The following is a 12,293-nucleotide window of genomic DNA, read 5'->3' on the forward strand; positions in this document are numbered from 1 at the left end:
ACCAGAATTGAACACAATATTCCAAGTGCGGCCTAAGGTTCTATGAAGCTGCAACATGACTTGCCAATTTTTTGAACTCAATGCCCCGACAAGCATGTGGGGCTGGTTTAGCTCACTGGGCTAAATCGCTGGCTTTTAAAGCAGACCAAGCAGGCCAGCAGCACGGTTCCCGTACCAACCTCCCCGGATAGGCGCCGGAATGTGGTGACTAGGGGCTTTTCAAGGTAACTTCACTGAAGCCTACTCGTGACAATAAACGATTTTCATTTCATGACAAATGCCTTCTTGACAACTTCTCCACCTGCATTGCCACTTTCAGTGACCTGTACACCCATATCCCTCTGCCTATTAATAGGTGCTACATTTTTTCAAATGGGCTTTAGTAGTTTGTGCACTCAGCTGATGAATCTGATGCATACTAAAAACTAATAAGAGATCAGATCTTTTTAAATATAAATTTAGAGTACCCAATTATTTTTTTTCCAATTAAGGAGTAATTTTGCATGACCATCCACCTATCCTGCACATCTTTTGGGTTGTGGGGATGAGACTCATGCAGACACAGGGAGAATGTCCAAACTCCACACGGACAGCGACCCAGGTCCTCGGCGCTGTGAGGCAGCAGTGTTAACCACTGTGCCACCCTAATAAGAGGCTAGGTTCATCACACCATTTCAATTTGTATATAACTTGAGACTTGGATCTCAAATCCTATCACCGTTCCACGTTATTAGAAAATGCAGCAGTGTGCACAGACGGAAACTCTTTATTAATTATTCAAACATTTCCATACAGGTTTTAAAAGTCTGTTAGAAACTTTTCCAGAATGATAAGTCTTGTGGACGTGTTCAACCAACTCCCTTCCTTCGCACAAACAATATCGGCACACAGGCTCCATGTCCAGTTGGCAAAACGAAACCAAACCGAGTGAAGTTCATGGACAAAACAAAGCAGCATTCTAACGCAAAAATGTCAACTTTTACTTAAGATGTGCAAGGGTCAGAGCAAAAGGGATAGAGAAAATGTTTAAAATGCTGGAAATTTGGAATGAAAATACATAATGGATCAGTCGGCAGAGAGAGAAAAGCAGTCACATCCGAAACATTAGACCTCAAGGAACCCGACAATTCCCTAGTATCTCTCACATTTGACTTGTCGTGGTCAGCGGTGCAGGAGAGAGAACCATCTAATCTTGAAAGTTCCCCTTTCTACAGAACAATTTGTTTCCCTACGATTCAATAAACTGAGCTCTTGCAAACTCTACAAAGAAGTTAGAATTTCACATATACAAACATATCTACAAACACAAACAGGAAACTGGAAAAAAGCAGACTGGGTTTTTTTTTAAAAAAGAGTTGATGGATAGTAATTTTGTGCGGCCTATTTATTTTAAATCAAAGAGAAACATCAAGCTGGCATGGCAATGGACAAAATCATTTTAACCCAAATGAGAGTCACTACAACAGCCCGATTCTTTGAACCAAATATTTGTACCTAAAAGTGTTTATTTCCCAGAAAATAGAAATGAAATCAGGTTCTATTCACAGCAGACAGGTTGAGAGGCAGTGTTCCAAAAAAATATTTATAATTTCTGGTGTTCTGTATTGCTAGTGTTAACTTGCAAACCTGATCATAGCTGAATCATTCAGAACCCTTAATTGTAACTTAATCCTCAAAGTGCTGGTTTTGTTTTTGTAAAATTATGTATGATCTACCATAAAGGGGTTTGATACTGTACCAGCCGATTCAGGGTACACAGTCCATAATAGTTTAGTTGATCCCATGCAAGCTAGATACTTACTTGAACATTTAATAATAGCTAACTGATAAAGGTGTGTCAGGTTTGCACATCCGATTCAGCAGCTTGAGAACTGGCAGGATTTTCTACTATGCTATGGCCTGAGACTGAATCATTGGATGTGAAGTGGGGTATCCAAAATAAAAAAAGCCCAATGCTGGAGTAGCTATTTCTCCTGCCAGTACATTCATTACAAGATATGTTGATCCGACTGTGTAGTTAAGCATTCCAGTGATACGCAGATGCAGTGCTCCACACAGTCCTTTCATAGATAATTTGAAAAACTAATACTGCAGTTTGTAAAAGGCTCAAATTTGAATAGTTAAACTAGACACTAAATCTATGATTGTGCATCGAATGACCCTAACAGCAGTGACTCCTACAGAACCTGATGGACAAGTTGCAAATCCCCATCAATTCTAATCCTTCACCCATCTCTGCACTCAGAATTAGCAATGCTATGTGTATGACACTGGCATTAAAAGTGAAACGCATCCAAAACAGTCTGACATCTTTCTCAATCTACAGGCCCTGGACTCTATAATATACCTCTTCATGTGAATCACATCTTGGCTGCACTAGCAAACTTCTTGTTAAAAGAAAAAATCTGGAGCCTTTCCTGAATGTTTTGGGTTCCAATTGATCAACAGGTTGGGAGATGCTGCAATATTTGGTCGATCCACCAAAGGGAGGAAATCACTGTTTCCTTCATTCTCATCTTTGTGGATAACAATCACACATTTCTCCACAGGCTGGGTTTTGATGCTCCACATGGGCGGATGAATTTCATATAGTGTTGCACATAATTGGGGAAAGTTCCGAAATTTCAGAAGCTCCTCCCAACTTAAAAAAAATGCAAATGAATGAAGCGCCCAGTAGATCTGGCAGACATTCAGGTATCGACTCTGCTACAGTCTGGAGGATTGAAGCACTAGAATCTGAAGTGCAGGGTCAATTGCTCAGGGTTTAAAATCTACATTTCAGTAGATGATCCATTGCTTGAAGTCTCTCCGTTAACTACAGTAGGGGGTTAACTTCCGACGCTCAAACATACACACAAGCTCAACGGGGCCTACAAGCTGGGTGGGAACGGCCATTATCCCACACAATTTCTTTTGGCAGCCTCGTCCCAGCAGTGATACGATGCAGAAAGGTCAGATTACAGGCAGGAGGACTTTCTGAGTGTAGATGATGTCACTCAGTTTGTGTTTGATGGCCAGAAAGTGCCTTTTGAATTCCAGACCATCTCCCTGCAAGGAAGAAATAAATAAATAAAGATCAGTGCAAATACATGGATTAGAAGACAATTCCAGAGAGAAATGAACTGCAATACTTATGTCTCCCCATCATATGCTTCATGGGAAACGTATGCCCCCTATTTAGGGATGGAGGGGTCACATTATACAGGGATTGTTGTGTTCTGTTGGGAATACCTGCCCCACAACCCACCAGAAAAGCCATTTTCTCCTCAGTCAGCAGAGCTGGTCTATTTGATCATTATTACAGCGCTGTGTGTAGGAGCTCACTGTGCATAAAAACTTGTTGCCGCATTTCTTACATTACAACCTGACCACACCTCAAAATATACTTCACATGTCTGTAAACTCCTGTAGGATATCCGGCGACTGTGAGGGGCACTGCATTAACACAAGTCTTATTCCACACAATGCCACCCAAACAGGTTCAATTTCTGTTATGTTTTATTTCTGGCCTCAGTTGGGGTGTTTGCCGGGTGTGCGATTGCACTGGGTTCATCCAAACTAGTTAACAAAGACCGAGGAGAGGCTCAAATCAGCTTTTACTGGAGGGCGAGCAAGTTTCAATCTGTATCAAATCCTACTGCAGGAATGGATAAGAGGTTGTCTCAACAATTGAGACAAAATTGCATTTATATAGCCCCAGGGCATTTCACAGGAGCATTATCAGACATGTGTCATGAAGCCACACGAGGAGATATTTGGACAGGTGGCCAAAAACTTGGTCAAAGTTTTGAGGAGCAACTTCAAATGAGGAATCAGAAGCAGAGGTGTGGAGACATTATTCCAGAGTTCAGAATGTTGCCCCATACCTAACTGTCCTTGAATTCAGTGATTTGCAAGACCATTTCCAAGGGCAGTTTAGAGTCAATTAAGTTGCTGTGGGTCTGCAGCCACATGTAGGCCAGGCCTGGTAAGAATGGCAGATTTCCTTCCCTAAAGGGTATTAGTGAACCAGATGGGTTTTTACAGAAATTAATGATGGTTTCATGGTAATCACCACGGAGGTTAGCTTTTCAATTCCATTAACTGCTGTACAGAAGGGGGATTTGAACCCATGTTCCCAGAACATTAGTCAAGGCCTCCGGATTACCGGTCGAGTGATATTGACACCATGTCACCCTTAAATCAGGATGTGTAAAAGGCCAGAATTGGAGAAGCACAGATATCTGTGGGTTGTAGTGTTTGGGGAGGCAATGGAGATGGGGGAAGAATGAGACCATGGAGAGATTTGAAAACAAGAACATCAATCTTAAGACAAAAGTGTTGAGGGATCGGGAACCAATATGGGGCAGTGAGTACAGGGTGCTGGGTGACTGAAATTTGGTGCAAGCTAGGGTACAGGCAGTAGAGTTTTGGAAGAGCTTAAGTGTATGGAGGATGGAAGCCTGAACATCAGCATGTTGGAATAGACAGGTCTCGAGCTAACCAAGGATAAGGCCTTGCGCAGCAGCTGAGATGAAGCAGGGGTGGATTTGCATTCTGTTATGATGGGGGAGGAAGGCAGTTTTAACGATGGTGCAGATACGCAGTCGGAAGACCATTTCGGAGCTATATACAACACTAAGGTCGTAAACAATCTGATTCAGCAGTTTTTAGTTACCAGGCAGAGGAATGTAGACTTTTAAAAAATAAATTTAGAGTGCCCAATTCATTTTTTCTAATTAAGGGGCAATTTAGCGTGGCCAATTCCACCCACCCTGCACATCTTTTGGGTTGTGGAGGTGAGTCGCACGCAGACACGGGGAGAATGTGCAAACTCCACACGGATAGTGACCTGGAGCCGGGATCGAACCCGGGTCCTCAGCGCTGTGAGGCAGCAGTGCTAACCATTGCTGCCCAGAATAGGAATTCTAGATAAGGGCAGCACGGTGGCCACTGCACCACTGTGCTGCCCTTCTCTAGAATTCCTATTATGGGCAGCCGTGGTTAGCGCTGCTGCTTCACAGCACCAGGGTTTAATTCCGGCCTTGGGTGGCTATGTGTGAAATGGAGTTTGCACATTCCAGTGTCTGTGTGGGTTTCCTCCGGGTGCTCCGCTTTCCTCCCACAGTGCAAAGATGTGCAGGTTAGGTGGATTGGCTATTCTAAATTGTCCCTTAGGTGTCCAACAGTTAGATGGAATTACGGGGTTACAGAGATGGGGTGGTGGAGTGGGCCGAGGTGGGGGGCTCTTTCAGAGGGTCGCTGCAGACCCGATGGCCAAATGGCCCCCTTCCGCACTGTAGGGATTCTATTCTATGATTCTCAGTGACCCCTGCAAGTAAAATGTATCTGGTGGAGACAGGTTGAGCTCCCTTGACTTTGACTTAAAGGTATTGCAGCATATAGTGACACATGAAAGATGATCACTGTGGCGGGGTGCTCCCTGACAATTCCTGTGCAAACAAACACCAGCACATCAGGAATTTAAAAGTGTTTTAAAAATAGTGAAACATGACATTCTCCCCCCTCCCCCGGTATTACATTCATCCAACCTTCCAGTACAGTAAGATGCAGGGGTTTTGGACACAAATCCAGTTGGCCCTTCATTCACCAATGCTCTTGACTGAATCAGAATCTCAGACATAAATCTGCAGATGGACTTGGGCCAATTCAGAGTTCAAAAGTTTACACAGTCTGGTTTGCACAGCAGACATCAGATTCAATCAAATTAAAATCCAAAGCCATTGGGGACACTCACTCCTTTTCTAACTATTTTCAGTAATTGTGCTGATTCTTACTGATGCCAAATCTGCTTGTTTACACTGTGGAGCTGACCCAGCAATGGAAAATATGCTGCACACGCATAATGTTGCTCCAAAGTTGTCACGGGATTTTAGGACCTACCCAGGTGTCCAGGAAGAAGGATGTCTAATGCCCTTTACGGAAGGAAATCTGTCATCCTTACCTGCTCTGCCCTCCATGTGACTCCTACTCACCTCCTCTGAGGTGTTCAGTTCAAGGGCAACTAGGGACGGGCAACAAATGCCGGCCTCATCAGCGACACCGACATCCCATAACAGAATAAAGGACGCATGCATCGCACAAAAGGGAAAATACTGTGCTGGGATGTGTAGGCTAACTGACAGGGTGTCACTGCTACAAGCTTTATGTCTCAGAATCTGAACAGAACTTTCTGTATGTCAGACATACCACGCAAAACCTCAGCTTGATTTAGTTATCTTCAACAGAATGTGTACTGGGTCACAGTATTACAGTACTCTTGGTATTGGAGCAACCAACGGATATTTGACCATTCCCATAGCCACTGGCTCAAAGCCTGCAATGCTTTTCTGCGCGCCAATCCTGATCAAATAAGTGCAAACACCTTCTCCTCACTTCCCCAGCCCCAAGTAAATTTGATAATCAGGATTTGTTGCTTTATTAAGTTTATTCTCATCAGGCTTTATTCAATTAAATCCAAAGGGAAAAATAAAAGAACAGCATAGGTTAAACCTGAAGGGACAGGGCGGCGCAGTGGTTAACACTGCTGCCTCATGGCGCCGTGGACCCGGGTTCGATCCCGGCCCCAGGTCACTGTCCGTGTGGAGTTTGCACATTCCCCCCCCCGTGCCTGCTTGACTCTCACCCCCACAACCCAAAGATATACAGGGTAGGTGGATTGGCCATGCTAAAGTGCCCCTTAATTGGAATTTATTTTGAAATTACTGCAAGAATATCTGCAGTTAATTGTTGGAAAATCTATGTGTACGAATTGTCAACCACAGCCCTGTAACTTGTTGAGCACCAATTCTAGAGCGACCTCAAGGGACTAAACATAACATGTTTGGATCGACCTGCATAGTCTTTTGCTGGCGTGCATTATTCAATGCTTTTCCTACATTTTTCATTTGTATGGGGGTAAATGCCATTATCCTAGGTGACAAGAGGCAAAACACCGCCCATTTGATAAATTAGTGAGATTCCAAGGTAATGTAGGTAGGGAACTCTGCTTCTTCGTAGAGTAAACACAATTTAAAAAACCTCAGTAATCCGGTCAGTGAAAATAGATAATTGCCAAAAGGGAAAAAAAAGAACCACTTAATAACATTCGACAATTCCCTTAAATCGTTCCGTGCAAGAAAATCTGTAAATAAGATTGACTCGCAGCCAATTCATTTTACCTTGGACAGTCTGAAATCCACCAGAATCCTCTCGTTCATCTCGATCAGATTCACTTTGATTATCAACTTGTTGTTCCTTCTGTCCATTGTTGATATGGTCACCTAGAAAACCAGCACGCACGCACATTAATGTTTTAATCTGCAGAGCTCCACAATAAATCATGCCACCAGCTCACATTACCCATATGGAGGCTTTTTTCAATCTTGCTTGGAGATAGAGATTGTGTTCAATATTCTCTATATTCATACACTATTGATCTATGCTCATTGCTCTCTCATTCCCACATTACTTTTTCAAAATAAATTTAGAGTACCCAATTATTTTCTTTCCAATTAAGGGCAATTTAATGGTCAATCCATCTAACTTGCACACCTTTGGGTTGCGGGGGTGAAACCCATGCAGACACGGGAGAATGTGCAAACTCCACACAGAGTGACCTGGGGCCGGGATCTCAGCACCGTGAGGCATCACTGCTAACCACTGCGCCAGCGTGCCACTCCTCATTCATACACTGCCAACCTGTTCCCATTCTCTCCATTCCTACATAATAAACTTTATTTTTAAACATTTAGTGTACCCAATTGATTTTTTACAATTAAGGGGCAATTTAGCGTGGCCAATCCACCTAACTTGCACATTTTTGGGTTGTGGGGACAAAACCCACGCAAATAATCATCTTTATTAGTGTCACAAGTTGGCTTACATTAACACTGCAATGAAATTATTGTGAAAATCCCCTAGTCGTCACACGCCGTCGCCCGTTCGTGTACACGGAGGGAGAATTCAGAATGTCCAATGCATCTAATAAGCACGTCTTTCAGGATTTGTGGGAGGAAACCCACCCAGACATGGAGAGAACGTGCAGACTCTGCACAGACAGTGACCCAAGTCGGGAATCAAAATCAGGTCCCTAGCGCTGTGAAGCAACAGTGCTAACCACTGTGCTACCGTACCACCCATTACTGACCTGTGCTTATTACTCCTTCAGTTCTAAATAAAACGAACGAACACGTGAGAGAATGAAATGCAGCAAAATGTTAACCAAGTTTAACCTGTTAACCATCCCAGATGTTTACTATCCTACCTGGTTATTGCAGTTCTTCTTCAAAGTGTAACCCAGTTTCTCGCAAACGTCCTTCAGGGCCAGGTAGGACTGCTCAGCATTCAACTTTGTGAAGAACCGAGTCATTCGTTTCACTAGCCTTTGCCAAGGATTCTGTAAATCAAGTAGTGTGCTGTTAGCACAGAAACTCTGATACGGTGCACAAAAAAACTTATTAAAACTGCTTTGAAGAGCAAGATAATGATGCATTCGCTTTTGAATGCCAAGCTAGGAGGATCTGACCATCATAGCTCTGCTTTAGGATTTACAACTATAGAATTCCTACAGTGCAGGAGGCGGCCATTTGGCCCATCGAGTCTGCATTGACCCTCTGATAGAGCACTCGAACGAAGCCCATTTCCCATCCTTTTCTCATAACCCCATCTAACCTGCACATCTTTGGACACTAAGGGGCAATTTAGCAAGGCCAACCCACCTAACCTGCACATCTTTCATAGAATTTACAGTGCAGGAGGCCATTTAACCCATCGAGTCTGCACCAGCTCTTGGAAAGAGCACCCTACCCAACCGTACACCTCCACCCTATCCCCATAACCCAGCAACCCCACCCAACTCTAAGGGCAATTTTGGACACTAAGGGCATTTTGGCATGGCCAATCCACCTAACCTGCACATCTTTGGACTGAGAGAGGAAACCGGAGCACCTGGAGGAAACCCACGCACACACTGGGAGAACGTGCAGACTCCGCACAGACAGTGACCCAAGCTGGGAATCGAACCTGGGATCCTGGAGCTGTGAAGCAATTGTGCTAATCACTATGCTACCGTGCTGCCCTAAATTCTTGTTCCAGCCAACTTGGGATATAGCACCACTGATGGAAGCACTAACTACAAATGCAACCGGCGCAATAAAATCCAGATTTCTCACTAAAACACGTACTGGTCCCAGCTTTAGTGGGAACAAAAAAAAAAATGTAGACCATATAGTGCCTCAAGCCTGCACTGCTGTTCAATACAATCATGGCTGATCTACAGACTCAAGTCCACTTCACAGTGCTCCCTTATGTCCCTTGGTGAGAAGCTAAAGAATCTGCAGCCTACAATTTACTCAATTGATGGTATCCACAACCACCTGTGAGAAAATTTCACCGATTCACATTCCTTTCACCGAAGAAAAATCTCCTCATCGCAGTCCTAAATAACCAAACCCTTAAACCTTCATCTGGATTCTGCAGCCGGGGAAATCAACCTCTGTGTCCACCCGGTCACGGTCTTTTTCATTGGGATCACCTCTCATTTGTCTAAACCTAGAGAGTATACGACGTTGGGTCTAGTTTCTCATCCCAGGTACAAACTTAGTGAACCGTTGCTGTACCAGCCCCAAGAGAAGTATATTTTTCCTTAACTAAAGAGACTATAAAACTGAGCAGTCATCCAGGTGTGGCTTCCCCAAAGCTCTGAACAATTGTAGCAAGATGTTTTTATCCTTGTGCTCCATATCCCTTTGCCAGAAAGGTCAACGTGCTGTTTGCTGTACGTGTATACCAGTTTTATGTTCCTTCTACGGGAACATAAAAGAGTCATCAACAGTGCACCTACTCAGCAATAACCTGCTCACGGACGCTCAGTTTGGGTTCTGCCAGGGTCACTCAGCTCCTGGCCTCATTACAGCCTTGGTAAAAACATGGACAAAAGAGCTGAATGCCAGAGGTGAGGTGTGAGTGACTGCCCTTGACATCAAGGCAGCATTTGACCGAGTATGGCATCAAGGAGCACTAGCTAAACTGGAGTCAATGGGAATCAGGGGGAAAACTGTCCGCTGGTTGGCGTCATACCTGGCACAAAGGAAGATGGAGTCATATGTGGCATAAAGGAAGATGGTTGTGGTGGTTGGAGGTCAATTATCTCAACTCCAGGACATCACTGCAGAAGTTCCTCAGGGTAGTTCCTCAGCTCAACCATCTTCAGCTGCTTCAATAACCTCCCTGCCATCATTTTATTTTATTAAAAAAATTTTTTTTTTTTTTTAAAAAGAGTATCCAATTCATTTTTTTTTTCAATTAAGGGGCAGTTTAGCATGCCCAATCCACCTAGCTTGCACATCTTTTGGGTTGTGGGGGCTAAACCCACGCAAACACGGGGAGAATGTGCAAAATCCGCATGAAGTGACCCAGAGCCAGGATCGAACCTGGGACCTCGGCGCCATGAGGCTGCAGTGCTAACCCACTGCGCCACCGTGCTGCCCTCTCTCTTCCATCATAAGGTCAGAAGTGGGGATGTTTGCAGATGACTGCACAATGTTCAGCACCAATCATAACTTCTCAGATAATAAAGCACTCCATGTTCAATTGCAGCAAGACCTGGACAATATCCAGGCTTGGGCTGACAAGTGCAACGACTATCTCCTACAAGAGGATCTAACCACCGCCCCTTGACATTCAATGGCATTACCATCGCTGAATCGCCTCACAATCAACATCCTGGGGATTACCACTGATCAGACACTGAACTGGACTGGCCACATTAATACTGTGGCTACCAGTGCAGGTCAAAGGCTAGGAATCCTAAGGCGAGCAACTCACCACCTGGCCTCCCAAAGCCTGTCCACCATCTGCAAGGCGCAAGACAGGAGTATAATGGAATATTCTCCACTTGCCTGGATGTGTGCAGCTCCAACAATACTCAAGCTCAACACCATCCAGGATGGCGTAACATCCTGTTACTCCCTCCCTATCAGCACAGTGGATGTACTTACACCTCAAGGACTGCAGCGGTTCAAGAAGGCAACTCATCACCACCTTCTGAATGGCAACTAGGGATGAGCAATAAATGCTAGCCTAACCAGCGAAATCCCATTAATTAATTTTTTTTAAAGTTTCTCTCAACAGTTTTTCCTCTGTTGACTAGCCTCTCTCATTAGCATCTAGCTTACCCTTTATTTCTGGTATGTAAATACATCTTCTACTTGACAGAAAAAAGATCACTCAACATCCCTGCCATTTTCCCATTACAGTTTCACTGTCTTGGTCTCCAAGGGACCAGTGTTGATTTTAGCTACTCTCCTTTTTACATATATGTGTAACAGCTCTTAAAATTTGTTTTTATATTCCTGGCTAGTTTACTTCCATCGTTTACTCCTCCCACCTCCCCAAAAAATTTTTTGGTTACCCTTTGTTCATCTCTAAAACTCTCCCAATCCTCAGGCTTCCTATTATTCTTCACAACATTGTAATGCTCTTCATTTAATTTAATTTAATTTAATTTAATTTAATTTAATTTAATTTAATACTCTCCGTAATTAGTAGCCACTGAGAATTATTATATTTTTTTTAATAAAAGGAACAAACATCGAGTTATCTCTAACTATTTCTCACTGTTTATTTACCGCCATAAGTTTTAGTCTATTTATGTGATCAACCCTAGCCAGCTCTTGTACCCAAGAAACAGATCTGCCATTCAGTTGCAGCCAGGCTTTCAGTTGCCTCGGCCCCCAGTTTTGAAATTCCCAATTTATAACTGTCTGCCTCTCTTAACTAGTTTCCCAAAACCTGCCTCTTCAAGCCAAGATTTTGGTCACATGTCCTAATATCTCTTTTGCGTGGTTTGGTGACAAATTCTGTTTGAATAAAGATGTAAAATGTAGAAAGAATAAAGTAAAGATGTTCCTTTGCTACCAGATCAAGTGCACTATAAACATGCAAGTTGTTGTTGAGGGAGCTTGATGGCATCTTAAATCAAGTGCAGCCTTGTAACCCTTGCTAAGTGTCAGTAAATGAATCAGCTTACCTGTGACGATCCAGGTGTACTTTGCAATTGGCTGCCGACAAGCATGTGATCCGTGCAGATAGGCTGGGAGAAGCTAATCCCCTGCACTAGATTATCAATACTGGAGTGATTGGTATCCCACGATGATACAGCAGCCCGAGGTTCAGGCTGGGAGCTCGAGTACCTGGTTCGATCCTCACTATAAATGTTAAAAGTGGTAGAAAATACAGACTGGAATTTAGAATGCGCGGCTGGATGACATTTCTGGTTCGAATATATACATTGCTGGGTGTCAGAAGCGGCA

At 43.7% G+C, this 12,293-nt stretch overlaps 1 protein-coding gene across 4 annotated transcripts in view; it reads right to left on the minus strand.

Moving 5' to 3' along the window:
• Positions 1–748: 748 nt before the first annotated feature.
• Positions 749–12,293, minus strand: part of chek1 (checkpoint kinase 1) — a 50,236-nt gene continuing 38,691 nt past the window's right edge. For all 4 annotated transcript variants that reach the window (XM_038779179.1, XM_038779177.1, XM_038779178.1 and 1 more), the window contains 4 exons: positions 12,011–12,188; positions 8,246–8,377; positions 7,161–7,262; positions 749–3,048 (listed from right to left, as the gene is read on the minus strand). In XM_038779179.1, coding sequence (XP_038635107.1) covers positions 2,953–3,048; positions 7,161–7,262; positions 8,246–8,377; positions 12,011–12,188 — 508 coding nt within the window. In that variant the 3' untranslated portion in view covers positions 749–2,952. The remainder of the gene's footprint in view (positions 3,049–7,160; positions 7,263–8,245; positions 8,378–12,010; positions 12,189–12,293) is intronic.

Source organism: Scyliorhinus canicula, chromosome 19 (genome assembly GCF_902713615.1).
Source record: "Scyliorhinus canicula chromosome 19, sScyCan1.1, whole genome shotgun sequence".
Taxonomy (NCBI): domain Eukaryota; kingdom Metazoa; phylum Chordata; class Chondrichthyes; order Carcharhiniformes; family Scyliorhinidae; genus Scyliorhinus; species Scyliorhinus canicula.